The sequence below is a fragment of the Panicum hallii genome, chromosome 1 (assembly GCF_002211085.1).
Source record: "Panicum hallii strain FIL2 chromosome 1, PHallii_v3.1, whole genome shotgun sequence".
NCBI classification, from domain to species: domain Eukaryota; kingdom Viridiplantae; phylum Streptophyta; class Magnoliopsida; order Poales; family Poaceae; genus Panicum; species Panicum hallii.
This window is the reverse complement of record NC_038042.1, coordinates 17,019,245-17,044,826: the sequence shown is the minus strand read 5'-3', so window position 1 is coordinate 17,044,826 and position 25,582 is coordinate 17,019,245. Positions and strand designations below refer to the sequence as shown.

The 25,582-nt window shown below is 44.6% G+C and overlaps 2 protein-coding genes across 2 annotated transcripts; both read right to left on the bottom strand.

Annotated features, from left to right (window-relative positions):
• Positions 1 to 17,360: 17,360 nt before the first annotated feature.
• LOC112893277 lies at positions 17,361 to 18,461 on the bottom strand. The gene has a single exon (XM_025960550.1). The coding sequence runs from the start codon at positions 17,985 to 17,987 to the stop codon at positions 17,559 to 17,561; it is 429 nt and encodes a 142-aa protein (XP_025816335.1). The 5' UTR covers positions 17,988 to 18,461; the 3' UTR covers positions 17,361 to 17,558.
• A 179-nt stretch (positions 18,462 to 18,640) lies between these two features.
• On the bottom strand, positions 18,641 to 22,297 carry LOC112893196 (reticulon-like protein B18). Its single transcript, XM_025960434.1, is given in 9 exon segments — positions 18,641 to 19,003; positions 20,380 to 20,502; positions 20,599 to 20,664; positions 20,754 to 20,823; positions 20,914 to 21,055; positions 21,141 to 21,215; positions 21,303 to 21,456; positions 21,634 to 21,973; positions 21,976 to 22,297. Coding segments are annotated over 9 exon segments (1,296 nt in total). The 5' UTR covers positions 22,186 to 22,297; the 3' UTR covers positions 18,641 to 18,887.
• Positions 22,298 to 25,582: the final 3,285 nt, after the last annotated feature.

Here is a 25,582-nt window from a genome sequence, read left to right as displayed (position 1 = left end):
TTTTATATAAGTACTAGCATTAGTTGAGGAAGAGTACATCCATGAAGTCTAAGTGAACTCGAGTTACATTCTGCACCACCTTTTTTTTAATGATCACCGGGAGGAGAGCATCCCCACCTAAATTGTATTCAAATGGTATGGCAGACCACAGATCAACGGCTCCGTTTTTAGGGGAAACGAGGCTAAAACCGTGACATGCTACCTAGCTAAACTAAAGCTCAAGCAACAACATGCCCAACATAAGATAAATTGTGGCATGACCACAGATAACAACACGTCCTAGCACAAGGGCTCAAATGTGGCATAACCATGGATACAAAAACCACAACACACGACACGTAGCATCACCTTTGAGTTTGGAAGCTGCAATATACTTGATGTGCGGAGGTGGGCACCTCCCTGCTCACCGGGTGCAATACTTTCGCTGCACATCTATCATCCGCTTCCAAGCACTGGCCAAGTGTTCGCTATGTTTAGGAACTCTGGACAAGTGTAGGAACGGTGGAACCACAGTGACAACACCTTAAGGAGGTGAATGACGCCAGGGACGTCATAGTCGTTGAGGCCAGCTAGATTTCCGGCAAGACTTTCGCCAGCAACTCCACCAACCATGTACCTCATTGCTTGAGCCCTCAGCAGGTCGCGCGATGCAGCGAGGCACACCACCATTGGGCATTGCCGTGCCCGGGCCACACCCTCACCACCATAACCACTGACAAGCGGAGACAACGACAGAGAGCTGGGCAACGGCGAGCCTGATGGCACGGTGGCGCACGTCCAAGTAGAACATGCTGCTCCGCAAGATGTGCTTGCCTAAGGACAACGCCGCAAGATGGCACGCTTCAGCACGGCATTGACCAGCAGACCACGATGGGCTCTACGCACCCTGCTGCTTGAATCCTTGGTGATTCGCATGAGCAGCAAGGCACAACATCGATTGATGGCCGCCGCCTATTGCTGACCTGCACACAACCGCAACCAGCCATTTACCATGTCCAGGTCCACTGCTTGAGGATGATGGCGAGCAGAAGGCAGGGGCCCAGTGTCGATCTGCGCGGAAGCACTTCCAAACCGGAGTAGGTACTAGAGCCAGCCGTCGTAGTGCCGGATCCGGCAACAACCGACTTGCAGGGCTCGGAAGCCACGCCGGCAGCGGCGACTCGATAGCGGAGCCCCCGACTGTCCTGCACGGGTGGGGAGGGAGCGAGATCCGGCCCGGCATGAGGTGGATCTGACCACCACCGGGCCACGGCGCTAGCATCTCCTAGCCATGCTTACCGTCAGGAGAGAAGGGAGAGAAACAGTGGAAGGGAGGAAGAAGCTCGGGAGAAAGCGGCCCCGCCGCCACTGTCCTCGAGCCCCATCGGACTTCCGCGCGGGGGCACTCTGGCGGTGGCGAGGTGGAGGGAGGGAGGTGAGGGGACTGCGGGGCAACGATGGTGATCAGCTCGGGTCGCCCCTCGGGGCAAAGCGAGCGGCCTGGGCAACTGCTGAGATGATTTACATGTAAGCAGAAGGTACAATGTTAAAGGGGTTGTGTGGTTCCTTGGTCCTTGCTCGAGTGGATAGCCTATGAGCTTGCTTGTATTGTCTGCTAATTTTACTGAGCGCTGGGCTGCTCTTGTACCTGAATTCAGTGAGAAGTTGCTTGAGCCTCGACTTATACTTTACTTAAACATCCGAAGGAAAGTATACCATAGCTCTTAAATTTGTACGCATCTCACATTACAATGAGACACTAAGACTTTAGTTGCTGCCCCAACGAATTCAAACCATGTTGACAGTTGTTGTTTGTCCAAAAGGTTTAAAAGAAAAGATTAATTTTGGCCCGTTGATATGTACCAGAAAGTTTGTACAGGTTTTAATTTACATGTCATTTGTTAAAAAGCTACCATCTTGCATAAATTATATGTGCCCGTTGCAACGTACGGGCCATTACCTAGTTAAATCAATGAAAGGAATGGCTCCTCAAAGGGCATAAAGGGGGATGAGGAAAATTAGGAAAACTTATTAGGGTGTGTTTTCCATGTGTTTGATTGGAGGAAGATGGGGATGGAGTATCTCCCTTAATGAGATCATCCCATTAATTTTGCTGGAAGCATCTCACCCACTTGGAAAATGAGGATCATCATGTGCCCGTTGTCATAAAAGTGGGATGAAGCATCCCATCCTTAAAAACAGGATAGAGCCATCCCATCTTTGAAAACTGGGATGGAGCCATCCCATTCTATCTTGCTTTTGAAATAGAAACTAAAATCTTAATCCCTGACTCCTGCTACTTTGCACAAATATGAACTAGATCTAGATGTGCAACTATATGGTTCAATTAGTGTGCTTGCACCCACCTACAAAGAGTTTTGCAACCTTGACTAGTCGGTCCTAGCAAGAACTACTTCAAGAAAGTAAAACTACTTAAGTTGGAAGTATGGAATGCAAAAATATAAAGTAGCACTACTGAAAACCATTTTTTTCCTGTGTGCCGTCAACCGTCAGGAAAATAAGGAAAAACCGTCAGAAAAATTAATTCTATCGGCCTCCCGACAAACAAGTCCCGACAGAGAAAATAAATTTGCCTGTCGGTTTACCGACGGGTTTTCCCTGAGGGTTTCCTCACAGGGATATCCAAGTCGTCAGGTTTTAAAAAGTGTCAGGAACCGACAGGATAAATGATTTTTCCTGTCGGTGTCAACAGAGGGAAAATGCAACAAGAACTAAAAAATTAAAAATCCAATACACAAATTAGATCATTAGCTGACATTGCAAATTCAATTAAACAAACCTAAACATTGCACTGATAGTTATTTTCAGTCAAGAGGCTTATATATCTTTACAATCCATAGAAGCAACCATTATTTATCATTAATTGATCAGCACATATACATCAAATGCAGCCATCTATATTTTAACGTACAGCCCTCATTAATTGATCAGCACATATACATCAAGGCCCCGTTTAGATGCACTCCAAATTCCAACTTTTTACACTCTCTCTCCATCACATCAATTTTAGGACACATGCATGAAGCAGTAAATGTATGTAAAAAAATAACTAATTGCACAGTTTAATTGTACATCACGAGACGAATCTTTTGAGCCTAATTAGTCCATGATTAGATAAAATTTGTCAAATACAAACGAAAATGCTACAGTGTCACTATTGCAACTTTGTTGCAATCTAAACAAGGCCCAAATGCAGCCATCTACATTTTAACGTACAGCCCTCATTAATTGATCAGCACATATACATCAAATGCAGCCATCCATTATTTCTCATTAATTGATAAGGTTGGGAGAGAAGACGATAGTGTGCGTGAGAGATAAGTGAGGGAGAGACAACGGATGTGAAGAGATAAAACTAGAATGGATGAAAATTTTGGGAATGGACGGGAGGGGTAAGTTCCCTGTGTGCGTTTTAGGTGCCGCTCAGAAAAAATTCAGGGTACATAGGGATATTTTTGTTTCCAGTAGTGTAGGTGAGTATGAAGGATGCAAACTTGGCATGGTTATCGCATGGTATCAGTAAGCACTGCCATCATTAGTCATTCATGTTAGAGATCCACCAATAATACGATCCGATTAATGAAGTCTCTCCTTATGAATGTCTTGAGCTTTCCACGAAGCCCCACGCCCCCAACCAACCCCAACCCCAAGTATTGGTGCCAGTTATTGTAACCTTTTAGGTCCATTTTCTTAATATATCTGCTTATTTTTGAAGCATTATTGCTGATTTTAACCTCTGAACCAACAAAATACATTGGCCTGCTATTCTGGACCATCCTACAAAATTAGGTGAAAGGATAACAAAACAAAGCTATTTTGCAGCTTCTGAAAAATCAAATGTTCAAGATCCATTCGCTGGCGAAAAGATGAAGCCAACAGGACCAAGGAGGACCGGGCGCTGCACAACATTATCGGTGTTATACGGCACAACTTACCAAATAGGGTACGCGAGGTGGTAGATTGCTTGGGATGGGAATCGTGAGATATGAGATCGATAGCAACACAAGAGTGAAGGGCACGAGCCTTTAGCTAGTTTGTGTCACCAAGATGGCGTAATGTCATATGTCCTATGTTCTGATGGATTGTATTGCGTATTGCATACTATTTAGATTTTTGAAGGGGTCCCTACCCACCTTGTATAGTATGGGGAATAAGGTTACAAGTTGTTGGTTACAAGGTATAAGATCTGATTTCATTACAATAGAACACTTTTCTATTTACTGACTGGAATCTATCCCTAATCTAAGGATCTTCGCAACTCCTTGCGGTATATGCCATCTTGTGCCATGTGCCACACTCCTGGATGTAGCCGACCCGATCCATCCCCTTAGGAGATAAGACGGCCCATCTTGTGATACTTGGGGGTCATATCTGCTAGCAGCCCCTGAACGGTCCATGGCTGAACAACAACCTACTTGTTGAAGTCTTCCTACCCACCCTTTGCCACACTAAAAAAAAGGTTTGTAGGGGCGGATAAAAACATATTTTTAAGGGCAGTACGATTTTAGGGACAGATAACGTGCCTGAAATGATTTATAGGGATGGGTGATGGCGTCATCTGTCCCTACAAATTGATTTTTATAAAATAAAATAAATTGAAAACAGCAAAATAAAAATAAAAAAGAAAAAATATTGCAGCGTCGCGTACCTTCCTCTTCACCACACTACACAGTCACTTGTGACTCTATGAGATATGTTATTCTTTTATATTAACTCTGAAATTGATTTGTAGAGGTGGGTGACGTCATCACCCACCCCTATAAATCGTTTCTAGGGCGGGTGACACCACCACCCATCTTTAAAATTTTTTTTCAATTTTATTCCAAAAATTTATTTAAATCTTTACAAAAATAGCAAAATAAATCAAAAAAGTAAAACTTCTACCATATGATTATTATGAACTATAGATAAAAAATATACCAAGTATATTTCAGTGTATATAAAGGTTAAGATTGTTGAAATCTCAAAGTATGACTTGGGTTGTATGAGATACTATATAGTTATAGCCATACGTAGGTTTATAATAATTTTTTGAACAATTAAATAACCTTAAATAAAAAAGCCATCAACTACAAAGTTTTAGATCTAGTCATTGTCTATAATTTTGATATAAAGTTTGACTTTATCCGAAATCATATGAAAATGTTATGAATTTTTTGTGTGAACTATTTTTATAGGCGGGTCATGCTATCCCCCGCCCTTAAAAGCGTATTTTTAGAGATGGGTGATGCCATGACCCACCCCTAAAAATGATGCTCATTTGCAGGGGCGGGTGATGGTGTAACCTGCTCTTAAAAATATTTTTCTAGGAGCAGGTCGGATGCTACAGTACTTCCGCTATTTGTAGGAGCGGGTTACCTTTCGATCTGCCCTTAGAAAAAAAGGGACATTGCTACAAATCGTTTTTTAAGTAGTGCCAGGTGCTTCTAGCTTGAGTGGTTTGCCTTCTAGTTGCAGCGAAGTTTGGGGAGCTCATCAAAGTGTTCGTTATGCATCACCATGAGGTGAAGCATATATGCTTAACCCCTGAGTCCGATTAGAATTACTTAAAGGCTCTAGAAATAGTCTTGAATCTTATTCCTTGGTGTTGAGAAAATCCATGATTTGTACCGAGTAGGTGCACCCATAGGGTGTCCCCCTCAATCCTCCGATCCATTAGAATAATTGATCAGAGGGTCCAAGAATCTTGCACGGGTCCATCTTGAAGAATCCATGGTGTGCGCCGGATAGGTGCATGCATAGGGTGTAGCTCTCGAGCCTCAAAGCGAAGGATTTATCACTCCGTCCGATGGTATAGAAGCTTGACCAAAGAAACCAAGAAGCAACGATACCCAAATGCTTGGAAGCCTCGATACTTGAAACTACTTGAAGTTGAGTGCCCTGAAGTGTGAGTGCTTTAAGGATGAGTGCCATCCCTCAAGCCCACCTAGACACATCCGTTAGATTTTCTTAACCTAGTCAAAAATGGACCTCGTGACTATGTCATGAACCATCATGGCAATGGTTATTTCACTTCGCAGGGCCGTTAATGCCATCAGGGTTTCTTTAAAAGATCACGCTTGAACAGGGCTCTCATCATTTTGATCTGCACCCTCTCACCTCCAAAGAAACTGCCACCACCGCAACATCCTTATCTCCTTTGGTTCGTTCCACTATTGGTGTTTCTTATGCCAAAAAGAATTGATATTATGCAAGCACACAGAATTACCGTTGTAGCATTTTACCTTGGAGTATTCCAGGGTATCGTAAATTTTCTCGAGAAAGCACTATGGTTAAAGAGTATCGAAGAAGCGAATGATAACCTTTACTAGTGACATCAGCCAACTAACTTAGCAGGAATAAATAGGATATGATATGATAAGGGTCAAGCGATGACCGTGACATAGGATACTCTAACCTTAGAGCGGTAGGTAGATAGGATAATAACAAGCAAGAAAGACTCCTAAAATACTTTTAAACTATATGAGCGAGCTTCACTAGACTAGAACCTACTTCTAACTAGATACCGGGAAACCAGAGCTTACTTCGGGGGTCCATGGAATAGACTCAGATAGGTATAAGAAGGGAGTTCCAAACGATCGGCAACTACTCCTATGAAAACATCCGAATATGGTGAACTACAAAAGACGGACAGACCTGTCACCATCTGCCGTCTATCACATAGTTTCGTAGGGTGGAATGCACTTCAACTGGCACTAAGCCTAGACACTACGTCTATACATGATGCTAGAATTTCTCTTGAGACCTTCAAGAGAAATTCCACTCAACCTAGTGAACTGACTTGAACTCGCTAGTTCGGGAGAGAATACCTATAAGATAAGATTCTGATAAATAAGATAGAAAATAAAACCTAAGCTAGAGGTAAACACTTCCACACTCAAATCAAGATAACGATAACTTGGAAAGATAAATAAAGGCAGAAAGTAAAGCTGACTTGAAAGATAAAGAAGATAGATTATATTGATAAAATATCAAAGGGAAAGAAATAAGAGCTAATACCAGACTTTTGACGCTCATTACGGACCAATTTCGACCATCAATGTGATTAGAAAATTGGGAGAGCTAACATTTCTTGCACGCATATTTATTCAAAATAATGTCAATTCCACATGTCTTCTGAAAAATAGTGCTAAGCAGGAATTTGAGCAGAAATGAAGGGAAAACACACCTTTGAGTCCAAGGCACAAACACCGACAAATCACGAGCAAGCATGAGAATTGAAGGTGATGGGAATGCGAGGGTGCCTGATCTTCCATCACGAGGATAACTATCGAATGGTCGACAACACGACACAAGCGATCCGGCTTCCGTTTAACAAGACTCGAGCCTGCAATCGAAGCATCACGTCATTTTTTGATTATCAACCGTGCGCTGCCCGGTTGACCTCACCATGAAGGCTAATCCTTGCCGGCGAGTCGAAGAACACAAGCAAAAACAAAGAAGAACGCAACAAAATTGCAAGTGAATGATTAAGCTCACTAATTGGAGTCTCACAAACCAATGAATGACGACTGTACTATGACAGATTGAATCTAAGAAAAACACCCAAACCCTAACTTGGGTGACACTACTAAATATAAAGCGTTTAGGGGCGTGCAAGTCCCCTGGACACACCCCTAGGCTCCAAGACGATACACGGGCCAAAGGCCCAAAAGACGGCGACGCAGCACCCTAAAAAATTCTGGACGGCCAGTTGTTTCGACGATTCCTATTGACTCGGATCTAATAAGGACATGAGACCGGTGGAATTGGAAAGCTTATCTCCTTAGCTTTCTATACATGCATAGAACATCAAATTTGGACTCCGTGTGACCTGGGCTTCGGATTTAGTCCACGCTGCTCCTGCACTCCGAGGTAGACTCGAACTCGGAATGTTGTGGGCCTCCGGCTTGACTTGGACTCCCCATCTGATATTTTCCTCCTCCAAGTCTTCCTCCAAATACTTCCTGTTCGTCTCCATTATTCCTAAATACAATAACATCATTAGGTAGCATACCATTCTCATAATTACTAAATGTCCATAGGAACGAGCTCACCTCTTGATTTAAGCGACGTGCACAAGCTCTAGTGATTGATCCGTGCATATCCATATGAGGAGTGTTGTTTGTATCCAAATGAGTGATGTCCTCATCAGAAGGACCCACATGATAGCCTAAACACACCTTAAGAGAAAGGAAACACACCCTCAATCCAAGGCAACACTTCTCTGACTAATCAGAATGCATCGTTCAGCCTCCCATGGATCAAAGGGTCCACCAAAGCATGCAACTGATGTAGGACTGCGCCAAGTCATCCACCACCAACCTGAGGACCCACTTGGCAGCCACAATGCCAAAGGCAGTTAAAGTGGTTTGGCCGAACTAGTGGTTCGGCCGAACCACTTTGGTGCCGCCTCACCTCCATCTTCTACGTGGCAGCTCCTCATCACTCCTCAATGTTGGTTCCAGGTGACTTTAGCTGTTTTCCCGGCCGAAGCACCTTTGGGCAAGACTATAAATATGAGGGGAGGGGCTCCTAATTAAGACACAACACCTTGCTCCCTCTTGAGTTCTCACTTTCATACACGAGCTTTAGGCTCACCTCAGGAGTTTAGCGCTACCTCGGCGGTGTTAGAAAACAGGGAGAGAGTGACGAGAAGTTGGGGATGTCTTGGGTTTATCGGCACTTTTCTCCAGCTTGTACCTCAATAGATGCTTATCAATAAAATTAAGTGTTCGTGACTTCTTTTGTGCTTTAGTTTCTTAGTTAAGTAATAGTTCTAGTTCCTAGTTGTTTACGGATTAATAGTTCACTAATTAGTGGGTGCTCTAGTCTAAGGCCAAAGGCTAGAGTTTGTAAAAATAGACATGGTGTCTAGACTAGACTTTACCTGTTGGTTATGGTATATCCCATGATTAGATGAGGTAGGCGGCAGATGGTGATAGCGTTATCCATCTAGCATAACACTCCCTGTTCGGGTATATCCCAATACCTTATTACTATAGCAAGTTAGGTTTTATCCAGGAGAAGCAAGTAGCCGGAAGTAAACAATTAGGACAGATCTATCTTACATCTGATTCTAAGCCTTAGGAATTCTCTCTACCCCATTCCTCTAGCCAGTGTGGAGTCCTTTAACAAACCTGAACCTTAGAGAATATATACACGTTCCTCAGTGGATAAGATACCCTGAAATACTCTTGTGTGAAAGCTACAACAATATCTGTACGCTTGTAGATTTATTTGTGATCGTTAAAATACCTAACAGCCTTTCTGGCGCCGTTGCTCGGGAATGGTAGCTATTTTCTCTTCGGACCTAGTTTTCCCTCGTATCTTTTTCTTTTCATTGACTCTACCTCTACCCGGCTATCATGGAGCAGCTATCCATTCAACAGCTCTCCTCCCCAAAGGGCGAGTTCTTTGAGTCATCATAATCTTCAAAAAAATCTTTTCATCTGGCTACAAACTCCATCCTAGCTTTAGCCATGGTTCGAAATCGACCCTTCTCTGGAGCAATTAATGAAAATCCCTATGATCATTTGTAAGAGTTCGAGGAACTGTGTTCGTGCTTGGTAATACCAGGCATGACATAGGAAACCTTGTGGTGGAAGTTGTTCCTTTCTCTCTCATAGAGAGAGCGAAGCAATGGTACACCCGCACAATGGGGAGTATGGGCGGTGATTGGGAAGAACTCCGAGTTGACTTTTGTTGCTCGTTCTCCTATACAGAACGCATAGACTCCCTACCGATTGACATCCTCGGCTTTGAGCAATTAGAGAAGGATTCCATAGGTGCAGCATGGGTTAGATTCTCATGCCTTTTGGCATCTAGTCCAGACTTGTCTATACCTGATGATGTATCATTGAACATCTTTTACTCGTGTTTAGACATAAAATTTGCCCTAGACCTCAACGTCGCCGCCGGAGGGTTGTTTGCTCAGACAACTCCAACGGAAGGGAGAGAAATCTTATATTGCCTCTTAGAAAACTCTTCTGTACCTACCGACCATAACAAACCCCACCAAGAGGAATCTGAGTCGAGCCATGAGAGTCTTTCAACAGCCAAATCCAAGCTTTCATTTCTCACACCTCAAGATTCGTCTGTTGAGCCCTCTCCCGAACCACGAACACCAAAGGAAGAAGAAATTCATCATTTGAAGTTCTCTTCCCAATTCGAGGATGATCCTTCGGGAAACATTAGAAATACCTCAAATCATCTTAGGCATGAGAAGCCTGACTCTTCACCCTTTTCAACTATGTTTACAAATTCAAGCAATTTCCCACCAATGATAACCTCAATGTAGTGCGGGAAGCATGCTTTGTAAGGATGAAGGACAAATACTTTGACCTCACACTAAAGGATTCCAGTAAGGGATGGGCCACAAAATGATTCTACATCAGGAACTAGAAGCTGAGTATCTAAGTATCCCTGACCACACTAGACACAAGCCCATATTCAAGGCTGACTAGGCCAACTAGGTGGCGATAGGTGACATAGACCAACTTCACAAGCTCATGGAGTTGGTTGCCAAGTTGAAGGAGGATGGGCTAATAGCAGACATCGCTATCAACTTCTATTAAAGGTTAACTCAGCACATCAAAAGTAGTGTGCACCTGAGTTTGAATATGAAGGGTTTGAAGATCCAATCTAGGAGCAAAGGAGAAAGGAGATCTGATAGGAAATCCATCATCGGGTGCACACCTTATTCATTGGGGTGGTACCATGGGCTCAAGCGCGCTGCACGTGAACATATTGATGCTGCTGCTGGAGGAGCCTTCTTCTCATTAGAAGTTAGGCCTCCCCAACATCAGAAGATGGCTACGAATCAAGGATGCAGTGATGGCATGGACATGTTGGCCGTCAAAATGGATCTTCTCATGAAGAAATTAGAAGCCCTAGTGTACGAATCTGTGCAAGCCATTGATCCTCGCATGACGTGCAATGTCTGTGGAAATTCAAGCCACTTAGGGAGTGATTTCCCTAATAATCGTCAATATGCACGCTACATCGGCAATGGCGGGAACAACAACAATGTATTCCGACCAAACAATTACAACAACCAAGAGTGGAACTCAAGATCAAACCTCTCCTTGAATCGACCCCGAGAAGGTAACAATTTTAATAATTTCAATAATAACTTTAACAACCAGTCATTTGTTGATGGTCGTTAAGTAACAATTTCGACCGTCAAAACTTGCAAAAGTAATATAAAAGATGAAACACCAACCTTAGTAATAGGGCTTAATTCTAACAATTTCCACAAGTATTGGTGTAAGTTTGTATGCAGGTGAGTTTAGGACGCAAAGGAGAAAACATAACTCAAATCCAAGGGAACACACTTTCGATCAATTAGATGTAAGCACACATACTCATGGACCCACAAACAGGAGTAAATTGCCTTAATTCTGCATGTATCACCTGTAACCGTCATTGAGGTCCCACAGGGCAGTCACCCAGTCAAAGGCTGTGGTGAGAGGGGGTGCCCAGGGTTCGTCCGAACCACCAGTTCCGTCGAACTGCCCCTAGCCCCGCTCATCCTCAGCCGCCACATGTCGCTCTCTGGTGACGTCCTGAAGTCGGTTGCAGTGGGTTGGCCGGTAGCTACCGCCTCTACAACCATCTTTGAGTGCTATAAATAGAAGGGAAGGGCTCTCATTCAAGACACACCACAAGAGGAAGAATATAGAAGCTCCACTCCAAAGGTGAAGCGTTGCCTAGTAATCCTTAGAAAATAGGGAGAGACTGAGGATAAATATAGGCCGACAATTCAGAAATTTTACACAGGAAGAGATCCAACGTGGTTGTAATCAGGAACCTAGATGTTGAAGATATAAAGATATTTGAGCTGCTATTTTGTGCTGCCTTTGTGGCTGTTCACAAGCAGTCACCACTTGCATCCAGCTAAGTTTGGACTAAGCTATTTTTTGTTGACTATTTGGGTTCATGGAACAGCCGCCAGCATTTAAACCGTAGTAATAGACTTAGCTGTTGCCAGTACATTGTAGTAGCATGCACTACGTCAGCAGCCCTTTTAGCTATAAAAGGAGGGATACCTCCATAACAGTTGGGTTTTGTTTTAGTTTAGTCTAGCTTTCCATTGTGAAACTATTGCTTGTGCTGTCTATTGAATAAATTAGAGCAACAGATCAACCTCAATTCAAAGCCCCATCTTAACCCTTCAGTGTGCATTTGCATTTTCATATTGCTAGCACCTTGTTCTTACTACTCTTTCCATTCCAAATTATATACCATTTTATCTTTTTTAGATACATAGATTTTTGCTATGCATCTAGATATACATTATATCTAAATAAATAATAAAAAATATGTATATAGAAAAGCCAAAAGAACCCTTAATTTGGAATGGAGGAGGTAGTTTTCTTCCATTTCTTGTAGGAACAAACCTTAATGGTCAGGTCAGCTTGCCTTTGGCAAGGCGGATAATACCTCAAGTATTGCTTGAGTGATTATTTGGCAAATCATACCTCTTGGCCGGTAGCCTGGATCGTGAGAGTCACATCCCAAGTTGGAAAGCATCCATCTAATGGGAAGGTCGGGATACTAATGTGTTGAATAATTTTGTAATCAGAGCAAAGGTTGATCGTTGAGAGTGGATTTTTGTTAGTTGTAGTATTCTTTTACTACCTAGAATGCAGCGAAAGCCAAAAAAATAATACTCCCTCTGTCCCATAATATAGGTACTTCTAAAGTTTTTCAGACAAATTAAGAATGGACAGTAAAAGTTTATATTACCCTTCTTTAGTTACCAGGAAGAACTATGCACAAATTAAGAGTATAATTATGTATTTTCTATTTAGCTTGCATGCACTGTAATTAATTTGCATGCAAGGAGGGGCATTTTAGACCTCGCATACCTAAAATCCCACTTGGAAACTTAAAAGTAACTATATTATGAGATAAAATTTGAATGCTAAAAATAGTTATATTTTAGGACGGAGGAAGTATATAGTATTAGCCATCATCTATTCAGACCAATATGGGCTACCTTGCAATCTCTTCTTAGTTTATGCCTTGTTGAATCTCTGGTTTGCATTGTCATGTTGAGTTGCTGGTCATAGTTCTTCAAGTTTCTAGTTGAGATCTATTTGAAAAAAGAAAGAAGAGCAAGCAAATTTGTATTTGGCAACTTTATATGGCGTGTGACAAACTAAATAGGCATAGCAGTTCCGATATGAAATAGCTATCCAGCTATAAGATTTACCCCCTTTCTATAAATGGCCATTCAGACCGCCCGGCCCGGGCCCGGGCTGGCCTAGCCATGAACTAACCGGGCAAAGCACGGCACAACCATGCTAACAGACCGGGCTGTGCCACCCATCATGCCACGTCCTTGGACCAAGCACGAGCCAACGGGCCCATTTCGTGCCGCGCTGGGCTGGTCCGGCATGGAGCTTTTGTTGTGCTCGTGCCAGCCGAAGCCCGTGCGCTCCATGGAGGCCGTCCCCCCCACCCCCCACCCCCCCTGCGCGTGCCGAATCGCCCGCTACCGTCGGCCGTTGCGACTGCCGATCCCGCCCGTGCCTGCCGACACGGACGCTGCCCGCCGGCTGCTGCGCCTGCCGATGCGGCCCGCATCCCTTCGACGCTGCCCGCCTGCTGCCGCGCTTGCCGGCCGCCGCGCGTGCCGACGTTGCCCATAGCCGCCGCACTTCCGACTCGACGAAGATGACGGCGGGAGATGATGTGGGATCGTAGCCTCGCCGGATCTGCGTGGAGATGAAGCCGAGGCTACGGCGCTTAAATCTACGCAACTAGGAGGGGAAAGCCGAGGGCGACAGGGCGGCGGGATGCGAGAGCTGAGAGGCGAGTGCAAAACAGGCGAATTGAGAGGCGAGTGCAAAACAGGCGAATAGCAGAAGGCTGGCGGGCAAGCGGCGGCATGCGAGAGGGAGGCGGCAAGAGGCGAGCGCGAAAGATTTGCGGGTGAGCGGCGGCGTGCTGCCGCCTGCTAGAGTACGAGTGTGTGCATCACGGTGGGAGAGGGTACCAGCTAGGGTTCGTGGGTTAGCAGAAGTTTTACGTGGGTAGTTGGGCTGTTGGGGAGGTTAATGGGCTATGGCCTTGCCGCCCGACGGCTGAGGCATCAGCCCAAACATGGCACGCTATACCGGGTTGTGCCGACCCGAGCACGCAGGCCATCGGCCCGTGCCATGCTTGGACCGGGCCAAAAAGCCGTGTCTCGTGCCGGGCTATCGGGCCTCAGGCCTTTTGGACATCTATACCCCTTTCAGTGTCGGGTTGCAGCACATAAAGCACTATAGAAAAGTAAAAGAAGAGAGGCAGTTATTTCTATGATGTACAGTAGCAAATGTATGGATTATTTTATTGGTTACAGTAGCAACAGCAAATGTATGGATTTATTTTATTGTTGTGTTTGGTTCCTTGCCAAAACTGAGTTAGTTATAGCTCGTGATTGTTAGCGAAAAAGGAGAGCCGCACTTAAAAAAAAAGAAATTAGAAGTGCAAGCACCTTGCCAGCCTTGTTGCAATACTTTCCTAGCCCATACCTTGTTAGTTAGCTAGTTTTCAATCTATTCTAGGTGGGGAAAAATAAAACTACATGTCTTATCTCAACCATTGATTTCTCGTCGTCCAACCTTTAATTCACCTCACACCTACTGATGTACAGATCCGTCCCGAGGCACGTGCAAGTTGTGCGACTGCACAGGCCCCACATGCCAAGGGCCCCCAGATTCCCAAATTAGCCCAACTATTACAGGTATATACAGGCACAAGGTTACAATATCATCCCCAAACTGCATCAGGCGGCCCTTCATCCTCGATTCGTTGCTTGACGGTCCGTTTCCCAATCTGCCGATCGGCTCTTGCGTAGACGCGACGGCGTGTACGCTGTGGCGCCGGCGACGCACCTTACCTTGCGACCTTGCTCTTCCAGTGCTAGCTGTTCAGCTCCGTCCGCTCCCAAATCCAAACGTACTGTAGTGTACTGGCAAGCAAGTAGAGGACTGCAGCGCCAATCACCAACGCCCGCCTGTGCCCCTGCTACCCTGTTCGGCCATGTTGGTTCTTGCCGTCTCGCAGGTCCAACCGTCCAAGCCATCACATGCATTTTCTTTTCTTTCATGATTTTCGTTTATTTTTGTTAATCTAGTGTTCAAATTTCAAGGAACACTTAGAAAATGTTGCTTTTTCAAGTGAAGATTATGCAGGCACATGATGCTTTTTCAAGTAAAAATTATCAACGCATTTGAGATACTATTCCTGTTCTATCTTATATGTTGCTGTAAACTTATAGTATGAATGGTTTCATTTTAGCACTTAAGTTTAGGCCTTAACTAGGATTTTGCACAGGGCCTCAAAATTCTCCAGGACGGCGCTGCTCATGTACTTCTTACCTACCCATGATTCATCTCACCATTGATTCAAATTTAAATCGCTCTGATAGCCCATGCAGTCATATGTACATGTGAAAAATTCATGTCTTAGAGCTGCCGCTAGTGTTTACTAATTTTGCATCTATTTGGTGGCAAGAATACTATATACAAGTAGAGATGTGCCTACTACTTGGTATGGTATGAAGAGAGTTATACGAGCCTATTTTGTACCATCATATTACTCTCGTGATTTATTAATTAAAGTACAATGATTGAAATAAGGTATTGTAGAAGACTATCATTAGGATTTGCAAATTGGTACGCTATATTGTGGGTATCAAGAAACAACGGAAGCTAAGATGGTTACATTTTTTGGGGGGCTTAAAGGAAACTAGGCTATATTTAATTATAAAGAAAATAATTCTATCAATCATTTGTTTAACCTTCCTTGTAAAGTTGAAAAAGAAGTGCAGGAGAGGCAAAGGACAAAGGGCCCTCTTGGGGTTCGTTGGTCAAATCAAAGGCAAGCAAGGACTGCCCCAGCCTCCTCCAGTCACACTGTACTTCAACAATCGTGCACAGTTTATTGCCTCTACTACATCTACACGTGCACGTGAGGCAAGCATGAGTCCAGCAAGTTTCTCTTTAGTCAATTCAATAGGAAGATCATGAGATACACAATGCTATCGCTGCAAGGACTTCGGGCACATGACGCGGGACTGTCCTAGCAAGCGAGCTCTTCTAATTAAAGATAACGGTGAGTACACTGCAGCTATTGATATTGAAGAAGAATATGACATGCTTGCAACCGACCCTGTAGGTAGCCATCATGATAATGAGGATGAGGAAGAGCAATATGACGCTGAAGTAGCAAATAATTATTTGAGAATCAGTGCGCAACATGCATTTAGTGTGTAAATGAAACAAGCTATATAAAGTCAACACCACAATATATTCCAAACCAAAAAAAATCATTGATAGGGGAATCTATAACAGCTTGGCAAGCCTGCACAGGGTTGAGAAGGTTGGCTTGACCAAAAAAAATCCCGGGGTCCTAGTGTATTCAATGGTTCGTGTTGTGTGGTAGCTGAAGTTAACTCGTATCGTGAGGATACACTTTTCACTCCTATCGTGATTATACTGATTGTGATGTGGTACCCATACAAGCTTACTCTTTGCTATTTGGTAGACCCATAACAATATGATAGAAACAAAGTCAACACCAAAATATATTCCAAACTAAATTATTCATCAACTGATCATCCAAGGTGATCATTGATGGGGAATCTATAATAACTTGGACAGCATGGACATGGTTGATCGAGAAGCTTGGTTTGAAAAAAAAGAAATCCTAGGCCCTTCTATATACAATGGTTCAACAGTTGTGGTAAGCTAATTGTGATGTGGCATCCATACAAGCTTGCTCTTTGTTATTAGTAGACCATGGCGATATGATAGAGATACCATGCATCGTGATAGAATTAATCAATATGCCCTTATGTGTAAAGGAAAGAAAATTACTTTGCTACCCATGTCTCTCGAAACTATTTGAGAGATGAAATAGAAAGAGCTGATTGAGAGAACAAGGAAAATAGAAAAAGTGAAAAATCAGATTGTAGTTGCAGAACGTGATTCATATAAAAAGAAATAACCTAGTGCTATGAAGGATGAACCTGGTTGTGGATCAGCGGAAGGGAGGTCAGTTTTGTCTTTTTATTATTTCAGTCTTTTCTTTTTATTGTGCTGCTCTGAGTGACTAGGAGGCAAGTCAAGGCCTCCTCAATACCATATCACAAGTGGGCCTAATATGCCATGTGCCTTGGTACATCCTTTTACTATTTATTGACTTGCTCATGCTCTCTCAAAATGTTTGATATTGAATAGGAGTAAAATCGCAAAGTTTTTAGAAAGTAGGGACAAATTCACATGGACGTACTTGTATTCCTACAGCTAAAGAACATGGGCAAACTCAATCTTCAGTTTAAAAAAGCGAGGCAAACTCACAATTCGAATTGGAAACGAGGACAAGAATACATTTGCATCTTTTTTTTCCAATCATAAAGCGCGAGTTCCTATAAAATTCTGCATGGCATCTTGTCGGCGAGTATTCCATTATTACAGCTTCTTATTAACTGAACTTATGCTAGCAAATATGATGAACAGAACCAATATCGAGTGAAGACAGCTACATGTTCGTAATCCAAAATAAAGATACAAATGTGGCCATCATTCTCCAAGCGCGAAGGCAGTGGCATCAAAGCTATCAGAGAGTCCGGTGCCCGTCTTGAAGGTGACCTTCTCCGGCGAGGACTCGGGAACGTAGACCTCCACCACGCTGAGCCATAGGAATAGCTCTTTGGTCTTGACGCCGGCGATGTTCTTCAGCTTCCCCTTCTCGGCGAAAGCCGTGACCTCGCTGGCGTACGACACGGTCTGCTTGATCTTCTTGAAAGTGTGCTCCACCTTCTTCTTCCTCTGCACCAGCCACATGAACCCATCCCCACGGTTGTAGCCGAACTCCTCGATGTCCTCCAGGGGCAGCAGGCCCTTTGGGAGGCCAAGCTCCTCCAGGAGCTCGACGGCCCTCTTCCTGCAGATGGCGTCGCCATTGACGACCTCTGCGTCGGCGCGGTGGCTGTCAATTTGTGATGCCATTGGACTATGCCACTATGGTTTCGCGCAAGCTGGCCTGGTGTTTGATTTTGCTGAACTGGCGTGAGTGCAAAATAAGTTGGTGGGCTTCTTGTGGTAGAACATGAGATACGGGGAGCACCTTACGTTTATAGATAAGACGTACACCATATGCCTGTGCTCTGTTAGCCAGACGCCTATGAAGAACGAAGTCCAAGGGTTGGCCCGTATTAGCACGGCGGCACAGGTCGGCATACCTGACCGATTGGCCGTGCCTGCAAGGTCAAGCACGAAGCCGCTGACCAGGTTGATCCACAGATTACGGACACGGAATCAAGTCGCATCTTTCCATGGTACAAGGAGGACGACGCACACCACGCACGACCCTGCAGCCGGCCAAAGATGACAAACTGGACCAGGTACAGACAAGGCAGATCCAATCCTGTCCAATAAGTTAGGCTCACACCAAGTCAAACAAAGGCTTCACGCATCACATCTCAAGGTCGCTGCTGCATGCCACACTGTAACTAGACTCGCATTCCTTTTGCATTCGATCTCGATTGTACCTGCAGCTAGAAGCCTCCACACCACTATAACCAGACTCCCATTGCGTAATTATCAGAGGTATTGAAATGCTAACCAGGAAGACTAAACAGAGGGATCTGCAAAATCGAGAATACACATGACAAGCTTTTCCATTTTATTTATCAGCAAGCAACAGGCACTCTACGAGGGGGCCTATTGTTTCGGCATAGTAGAAGCTCCTCTGATGCAACGTTCAGAAATACATAGCAGCGCAGCTAATATAACCACTAGACGTGGAACTGAATATTGTACAGAAACAGTAGTAAATCAGCTGGTCAAAAGAACACTGCTGGCTTCCCTCGATGAGCCATGTGCTGTGATTGTAACAGTGCTGGAAATCTACTCGTCCAGCTCCATTTTCTGTCCTTCATCCTCTTGGCGACTTTCAACTCTTGGGTTGATGTCTGCCTTGCGATACTTCTGATTATAGCGCAGTATTACCAGTGAAACAAAGGCTGCACGACAGAAGTATACATGTGAAATTATTACCACTGAAAAATAAAACTATGCATTAGTTCAACACTTCAAATTGAATTTTGAAGGCTCTCTTAGTGATTCCCCACAAAGTGTGGGAAATGCAAGAAAACAGTGCCTGCAACTATTCCTGCACTTTGCACAAAAGACAAATACTACCTCAGATTAGGAATTAAAAACAGATTTTTGCTACAAACCCTGTTAGTTCAATAATCTTTGGTGTGCTATGTCATAGTCCTTATTTACTGAACAGTAAAACCAGCAATAACATTTTAGTCACAGATTTTGGAATCAATAATTTGGCAGATTGCCCTATTTGGTGTCAAAAGTGCATAGCTGGCCTAATGCAGCGGAAAGTGTCATGGGCAATTAGTTGGGCCCTTTGGGCTGGGATAGTAGTCCAGCGCGGTACTGTAGCACCGCGGGTACTGTATCACTGGCGGGATTAGGTCATTAGGGTTAGGGTTGGTTCTATATAAGTAGAGGTTGTGCATCTATTTGGAATCAAGTAAGATTATCAGGAGAGATCCTCATCTAACTTCAGGCCTTGAGATTGGGTGCAGTTGCTGCCAGCGTGCCTGATCTCAAGTGTCTGGTTCAGCGTCCGTTTATCCCTCGCAATCCCCCAATTCCCCTACTTCTGCCAGTTCCCTTATCAGGGCCGTGACAAAAGTATCCACTGTTTTATAAAAATTCTTGGAAAACAATCTTCATTTTCCATCACAATTGGTGTGTGTGCGACCTTTCAGTACCATATGTTTCCTAAATACAAAATTAGCATTGTGTTCCTCTTTCCACCCTGTTAGTTCAATAATCTTTGGTGTGCTATGTCATAGTGTTTATTTACTGAAGAGTAAAACCACCAATAACATTTCAGTCACAGATTTTGGAATCAATAATTTGGCAGATTTCCCTATTTTATGTTAAAGTGCATGTAAATATATAATGGGCTGTCCGCTTGAAAACAAAATGGTTTGTATGACCTCCCTATTTACACTTTGTACTGTGTTTGTATTGCTGTAATAAACCATTAATACAAAGAGACAATCAACATCAATCAATCACTAAAAGGCACTGCATATCCGCAATTTGAAATGGGCAAATTATTGGAATTTCAACTCTCTCATCGATCAACATTTTGAATCCACATTTTAGCCAGAATTAAGCATAAACTTGTTCAGTATGCAGTTGGAAACTTTCATTTTTGGTTTCCATGATGCAACTCAATTACTGTATGGTTAAATATTTCTTCACAAGCTAATAAATAAACCTTATGTTTGAATAAAACTGCCTTTCAGTAAATGAGATTGACTGAAAAGGTTATTTCAGCTGCCCCAGGAATATCAGTAATATATACCTGCCATGACGCGTGTCTTTACACTAAACATGTTCCAGAACATTGTCACTGCCGTGCCTGCGACAAGTTTCTTGCGCGGGCAAGACTTCCATGCGTCTAGAGCCCGATCTCCCAATATCCCAACTGAAGTCAACAACAAGTAGAATTCAGCCTTATGCCCCGAAGAATAATTACAGACAAAGAAATAAGATAATATCACCAGGGGCAGCTGAATCGCACCTCTTTTATGAATTTGACTTGAATAGCAGCTATATAGCTTTGGGACTGTGAAACTGGTGAAAAATCCTGCAGTTCTCATCAAACACAACAACATTACATTACAAGTCAGTCATGCCAAACTGGCTGCTGCCTGTTCCTTGTGCATCCGATTGTACCTGCAGCTAGAAGCCTCCACACTGTAACCAAACTTCCATATTTAGCACCAAACAAAAGTACAGGCAGTACCTAACATTCCAGCAAACAGAGTCTTAAATAAATCAGGGAGAACGATGTCTGTTGCAGTACTTGGGATCATGAACCAAACGTGAGGCTTACTTTGAGAGTCATTGACGGTTCACCGGAGAAGATCACTTGTGCCGTAGATATCATGGAGTTTGCAATCGGAAGCACAGCTCGGGAAGCACGAAGCAGATCTTCTTCAGTCAACTGGAAGCTTCTCCCCCTCTCCACCTGTGGCCTGTTACCCAATTGCAAACTAATATAACTCTCTGTCCACTCATCCATATGGACAAAAGGAAAATCAAATCACTGATCAATCATACCTCTGAGGAACAGAATCTTTGAAGAACGCTAAGCCCAAGATCATAACACCGAGGTGACAGAGAGCCGAGATTGGGCTGCAAATCATCACCCAAAGCTCATTACAAGATTATAGGGATGAAACATACAGAATATCAGGTAAAGGAGTATCAAATTTCACATGCCTGAAGGTGATCTCTTTTGAAAATGAGCATGAGAAGAAGCACATGGATCCAAACCCGAACCATAGCGACGATTTAGCCACGTTCCTCCACATCACCAAGTCAACAATCCTTTCCCAGAGACCTTCCCACTCAGATTGCTCCACGAAGACAGTTCCTGTGTGTCAAAAGAGGAACAGTTACTGTGGAATGCTCAGCAAATTTGAAATAGAACCCCCTATAACCATCAACAGCAGGAGAACTGTAAACACAAGCGAAAGTTCAGAGCAATGATTTCGCCTAGAGCAACAATCTTGTATGAGAAGCTAAGGGGTTGAGAGATCGTTTCGCTCACCGCTGGTAGCATCCGGCCAAGCCGGGACCAGAGCCAAGCTCGTATCCTCCTCGTTCACCGCAGCTTTCGGCGCCAGCGCCGCCTTCGTGGACTTCCTTCTGCGGGCCCTCCTGGCGGTGTCCTCCTCTGCCTCAACGTCCTTCTCGAGCCTCCGCCTCGCCCGACGCCCGTTCCGTGGGGACGCCAGCGCGGGCGCCGCGCACTGCTCCGCCGCGCCACGCCGCCTCCGCCTGGGCGGCGTCGGCGTGCCCGCCACGACCATCTCCAGGCTCTCGTCCACGCCCGTCCCGCCGGCGACCCCGCGCATCCTCGACCGGTGCCGGCGCGAGCTCGGCGGGGGGGGGACAGCAGTAACAACTCGTGCAGCGAGTACCCGGACACCTGCACCGACGGCGACGGCGAGGGGGTCCTCAGCCCCCCACCCGACGCCGCCGGCTTGGGCGGCGGCGTCGCGGGGAGACCAGCAGGAGGGTGGTGGTACGGGGGCTCGGGGAGCGCAGCCGCGGCCGCCGGAGGCGCTGGTGAGGAAGGGTCCGCGGCCATGACCTCCATCTGCTCGACGATTTGCTTCGCTCGGATTTGCTCGGCGGGGTGGGTTTGGGTCTGGCTGCCGTTCGGGATGCTTCGCTTTGTTTTCAATATTTTCTTCTCTTATTTTTTTTAGGGCCCCTTTGCTTTCAAATGTTTTGGAGATGGGAAAGCGCAAGTGGGAGGGTGCCGATTTCGAGGGCCCACGCGCCAGTGGGTGCGCGTTCGGAATATAACCGTTGGGCGCGAGACGGTGGGGGCTATTCGAGTTCGTGGTGGCGGCATATGGCTTGTCTCAGTGAGGCAGTGCTGCGGGGTCGGGGTGTCAGCGGTTTAAAATTTGAATTCTGTTGGTGGTGCAGTCACATAAGCTTCCTTTAGGAAGGTAAGATGAATAATAACTCCAGCAGATTGATCTCTTTCCCTATAATCTGCCAGCAAAAAGTGTTGAATCCTTTTGTGGCGGTTTGCTCATAATAGCCTAGCGCTCAGAAGAAATTTGGAGATACGTGAAACGGAAATTGATTCATGGTGTGTGATGTGCAGCAGGCCTAGAGCAACTCCAAGAGTCTAAGTATAATTCTAACTAATTTTAAAGTTTTGAAGCACTGTAAAAAAAAATAGAAAACTTCCTAACCGGTGGGGTAAACCAACAGACTCTCCAAATCTTAACTATCCATATTCAAATCAACTCCACGTAGAATCGTTTCCCTGGTGATCGTGTTTGCTTTTTCCCCTCGGCACCCGCTGGAGGCCTCGACGCCGCCCCTCCGCGCCTGCTGGAGACCTCGACACCGCCCTTGTCGCTCGCTCGAGACCTTGACGCCGTTGCAACGCCGTCACCGCGACATCGACATCGACTGTGCTGCCGCCGTGACGCCTGGACTCTGAACCCCTCGACGCCGCGCCGCGCTGTGACATCGATGACCATCCGAGAATATTAGAAGAAGAATCCTCCTCCGCACAGCGTCAGTGGATGGGAGAAGGTCCCCATTCTCCTTTCCCGCCGAGAAAGGTTGCGGCGGTTGACTAGAAAGCGGCGCCAAGCCAGAAGCTCGGAACCTCGACCCCTAGCGTCACGGGCCGTGCCATCGGGGGCGTCTAGTCCCCAGGATTGAATGTGGAGGCCGAGCCATTGGTGGATGGATGGGGTTGCTCCGTTGCTGTTGTTTGTTGATGGATCATGGAGTGGAGGGTGAAGAAGCCGGCGGCCGATGGCGCGTGAGCGAATTATTGGGTGGTTGCTGCTGCTCCCCCACGCATCATCCACACCCTGACGACGCCGAACGCCAGGCTTGGTTCCGGAAGGATGTTCGGATCTCAGGTTCCTAAGGAGACGAGGGAAGAGAGGAAGAAGGAGAGGTTGTTGGATTGCTTTTTTTCTAGTGTTTTTCTATTTTTATAGATCCGAATGGATTCAGCTAGTCTCTTAGAGTTGCTCTTACAGAGGATGGGGCTCATCTGTCCTTTAAATGCAAGTATGTCCAGCGTATATGGGATGAAGTGAGGCTGGCGGAAGAAAGGAGGTTGTTGGCTGATAGCTCTTCATCAATAGTTGTTCTAAATCACATTCTGCATATGGAGGGTGGGGTGCAAATGAAAGTCATTGTACTACTCTGGCAGTGGTGGAATGAAAGGAATCGAGTGAGAGAGGGGGGGATGAGAAATGCTGATGATCTGGCATTCGTGATACAACAAAAGTCCGCGGAAGAATTCCTAAATATGAACCGGAAGAAGGAGGCTAAGGTGGCAGGTCCAAATCCGGCCTGGAGCAAACCTCCGAGGGATTTCCTTAAGATAAACTCGGATAGTTCTTTCTTAGCTATTACAGGTCAAGGAGGCTAGGGGTTTGTGATCAGGGATGATGAGGGATCTGTGATCCATATTGCAGCTGGCAAGTTAAAACGTCCGAGAGATGCCCTACAAGCAGAAGAGATAGCATGTTCTGAAGGTGCAAAGGCTGCAGCAGAAAAGAGAATTTGCAAGGTGATCTTTGAGACCGACTCACTCATTCTGAAGCAAGCTATGGCCGATGACTCTATCGGCTAGCACCTGCTGGAGGGGCGAATTAAGAACTTAAGCAGCTGGTTGAGGGGAGTTTCTCGTCTTAATCTTTGATTTCGTTCCTAGAACATGCAACAAAGTCGCCCATGCTGTTGAAGCGTTAGGGTGTTCATGTCCTTAAGAGTTTGTACTGTCTTGGGATGTTACTCGGAGCTGCATTATGGACGATGTTGAGCCTTTTAAGTTAATGGAAAACCCTTTTTCCTTGCAAAAGAAATAATCTGCTGCCAAAAATCTGCTCCAACACATTTCATTTTACAAATCTCTTTTTCCTTTATTTTTTCTCAATCCCTCTTTCACCCTCCATCTCTCCTTTAGAAATGGGATTTCCCTCTCCCTTTTCCTTTCCCTTTCACTACCCACGCCTACTTTTTCTTCAGCATATGCTTCTCCCACTCGTCACCTGTAGTGATATTTAACAGTTCAATGTTGCATACATATTGGATAATAGATAATGGGTTTGTTAGAGTCCATGCAGCTAATCCGTAACCCTTGGAATTAGCTGGGATGGAAATAACCGGAAACGATCACAGAAACACGTCAAGCACTTTCAGTTTCATATTTTTACATGAAATCAAAATCAAAATTGGGAAAGCTGGCTAGGAAAACAATACCGGATATATTGGGATGTCAAAAATGGGCTATTCCTTCGAAACGTGTCGATAATGGCTGGGATAAGATAATCTGTATCGGGTATATGGACAATAATCCCTAATGTTCCATTAAAAAACTATACACACAATTTATCCAACATATTTTTTAACAAGGTATTGGCGTAGTCATTTTCTTTTCCTTATTATTTATATCACCAAGAAATATTTATCACATAAAAGAAAAAGGAAAAGGAAAAGGAAACAAAAGTATGGTTTGATGGACTTATTACATGTTGTTTCCCATGTGCTCGCTCTCTCAGACTGGCCACAAGGCCACCATTTAAAGATGGCAATTGGTACCTAAAATCCGATGAGTTTTTATTCCACTAGTGGAGATGCACGTGTCACATGCACGTGTTTAAAGTTTTTTTCTACATTCATTGTGAATCTCACATGATACAAGGGAGTAAAAAATTACAAATGCACCATATATATAATCTTATTCATACTCAACAAAACTTTAGAAAATAATATATATATAGGACTAATCCAATAATAGACATATCGCAGATCATGATCAAAGCACACAAAGTATGTTTAGACGTATACACCATACATTTATTCAATCATCATGAATTTCTAGCATCTGGAAATATTCCAATAAGCCATAAGCACTCACCACAATCTTCAAGCGCGTGATATGTAATATATGTGATTAGAAGGAGCACGAAAGCACATGATTATATGAGTGTATAAATGCATAT

Bases quoted from the DNA above. Each gene is read 5' to 3' on its own strand.
- LOC112893277 (XM_025960550.1), bottom strand. From the start codon at position 17,987: ATGGCATCACAAATTGACAGCCACCGCGCCGACGCAGAGGTCGTCAAT.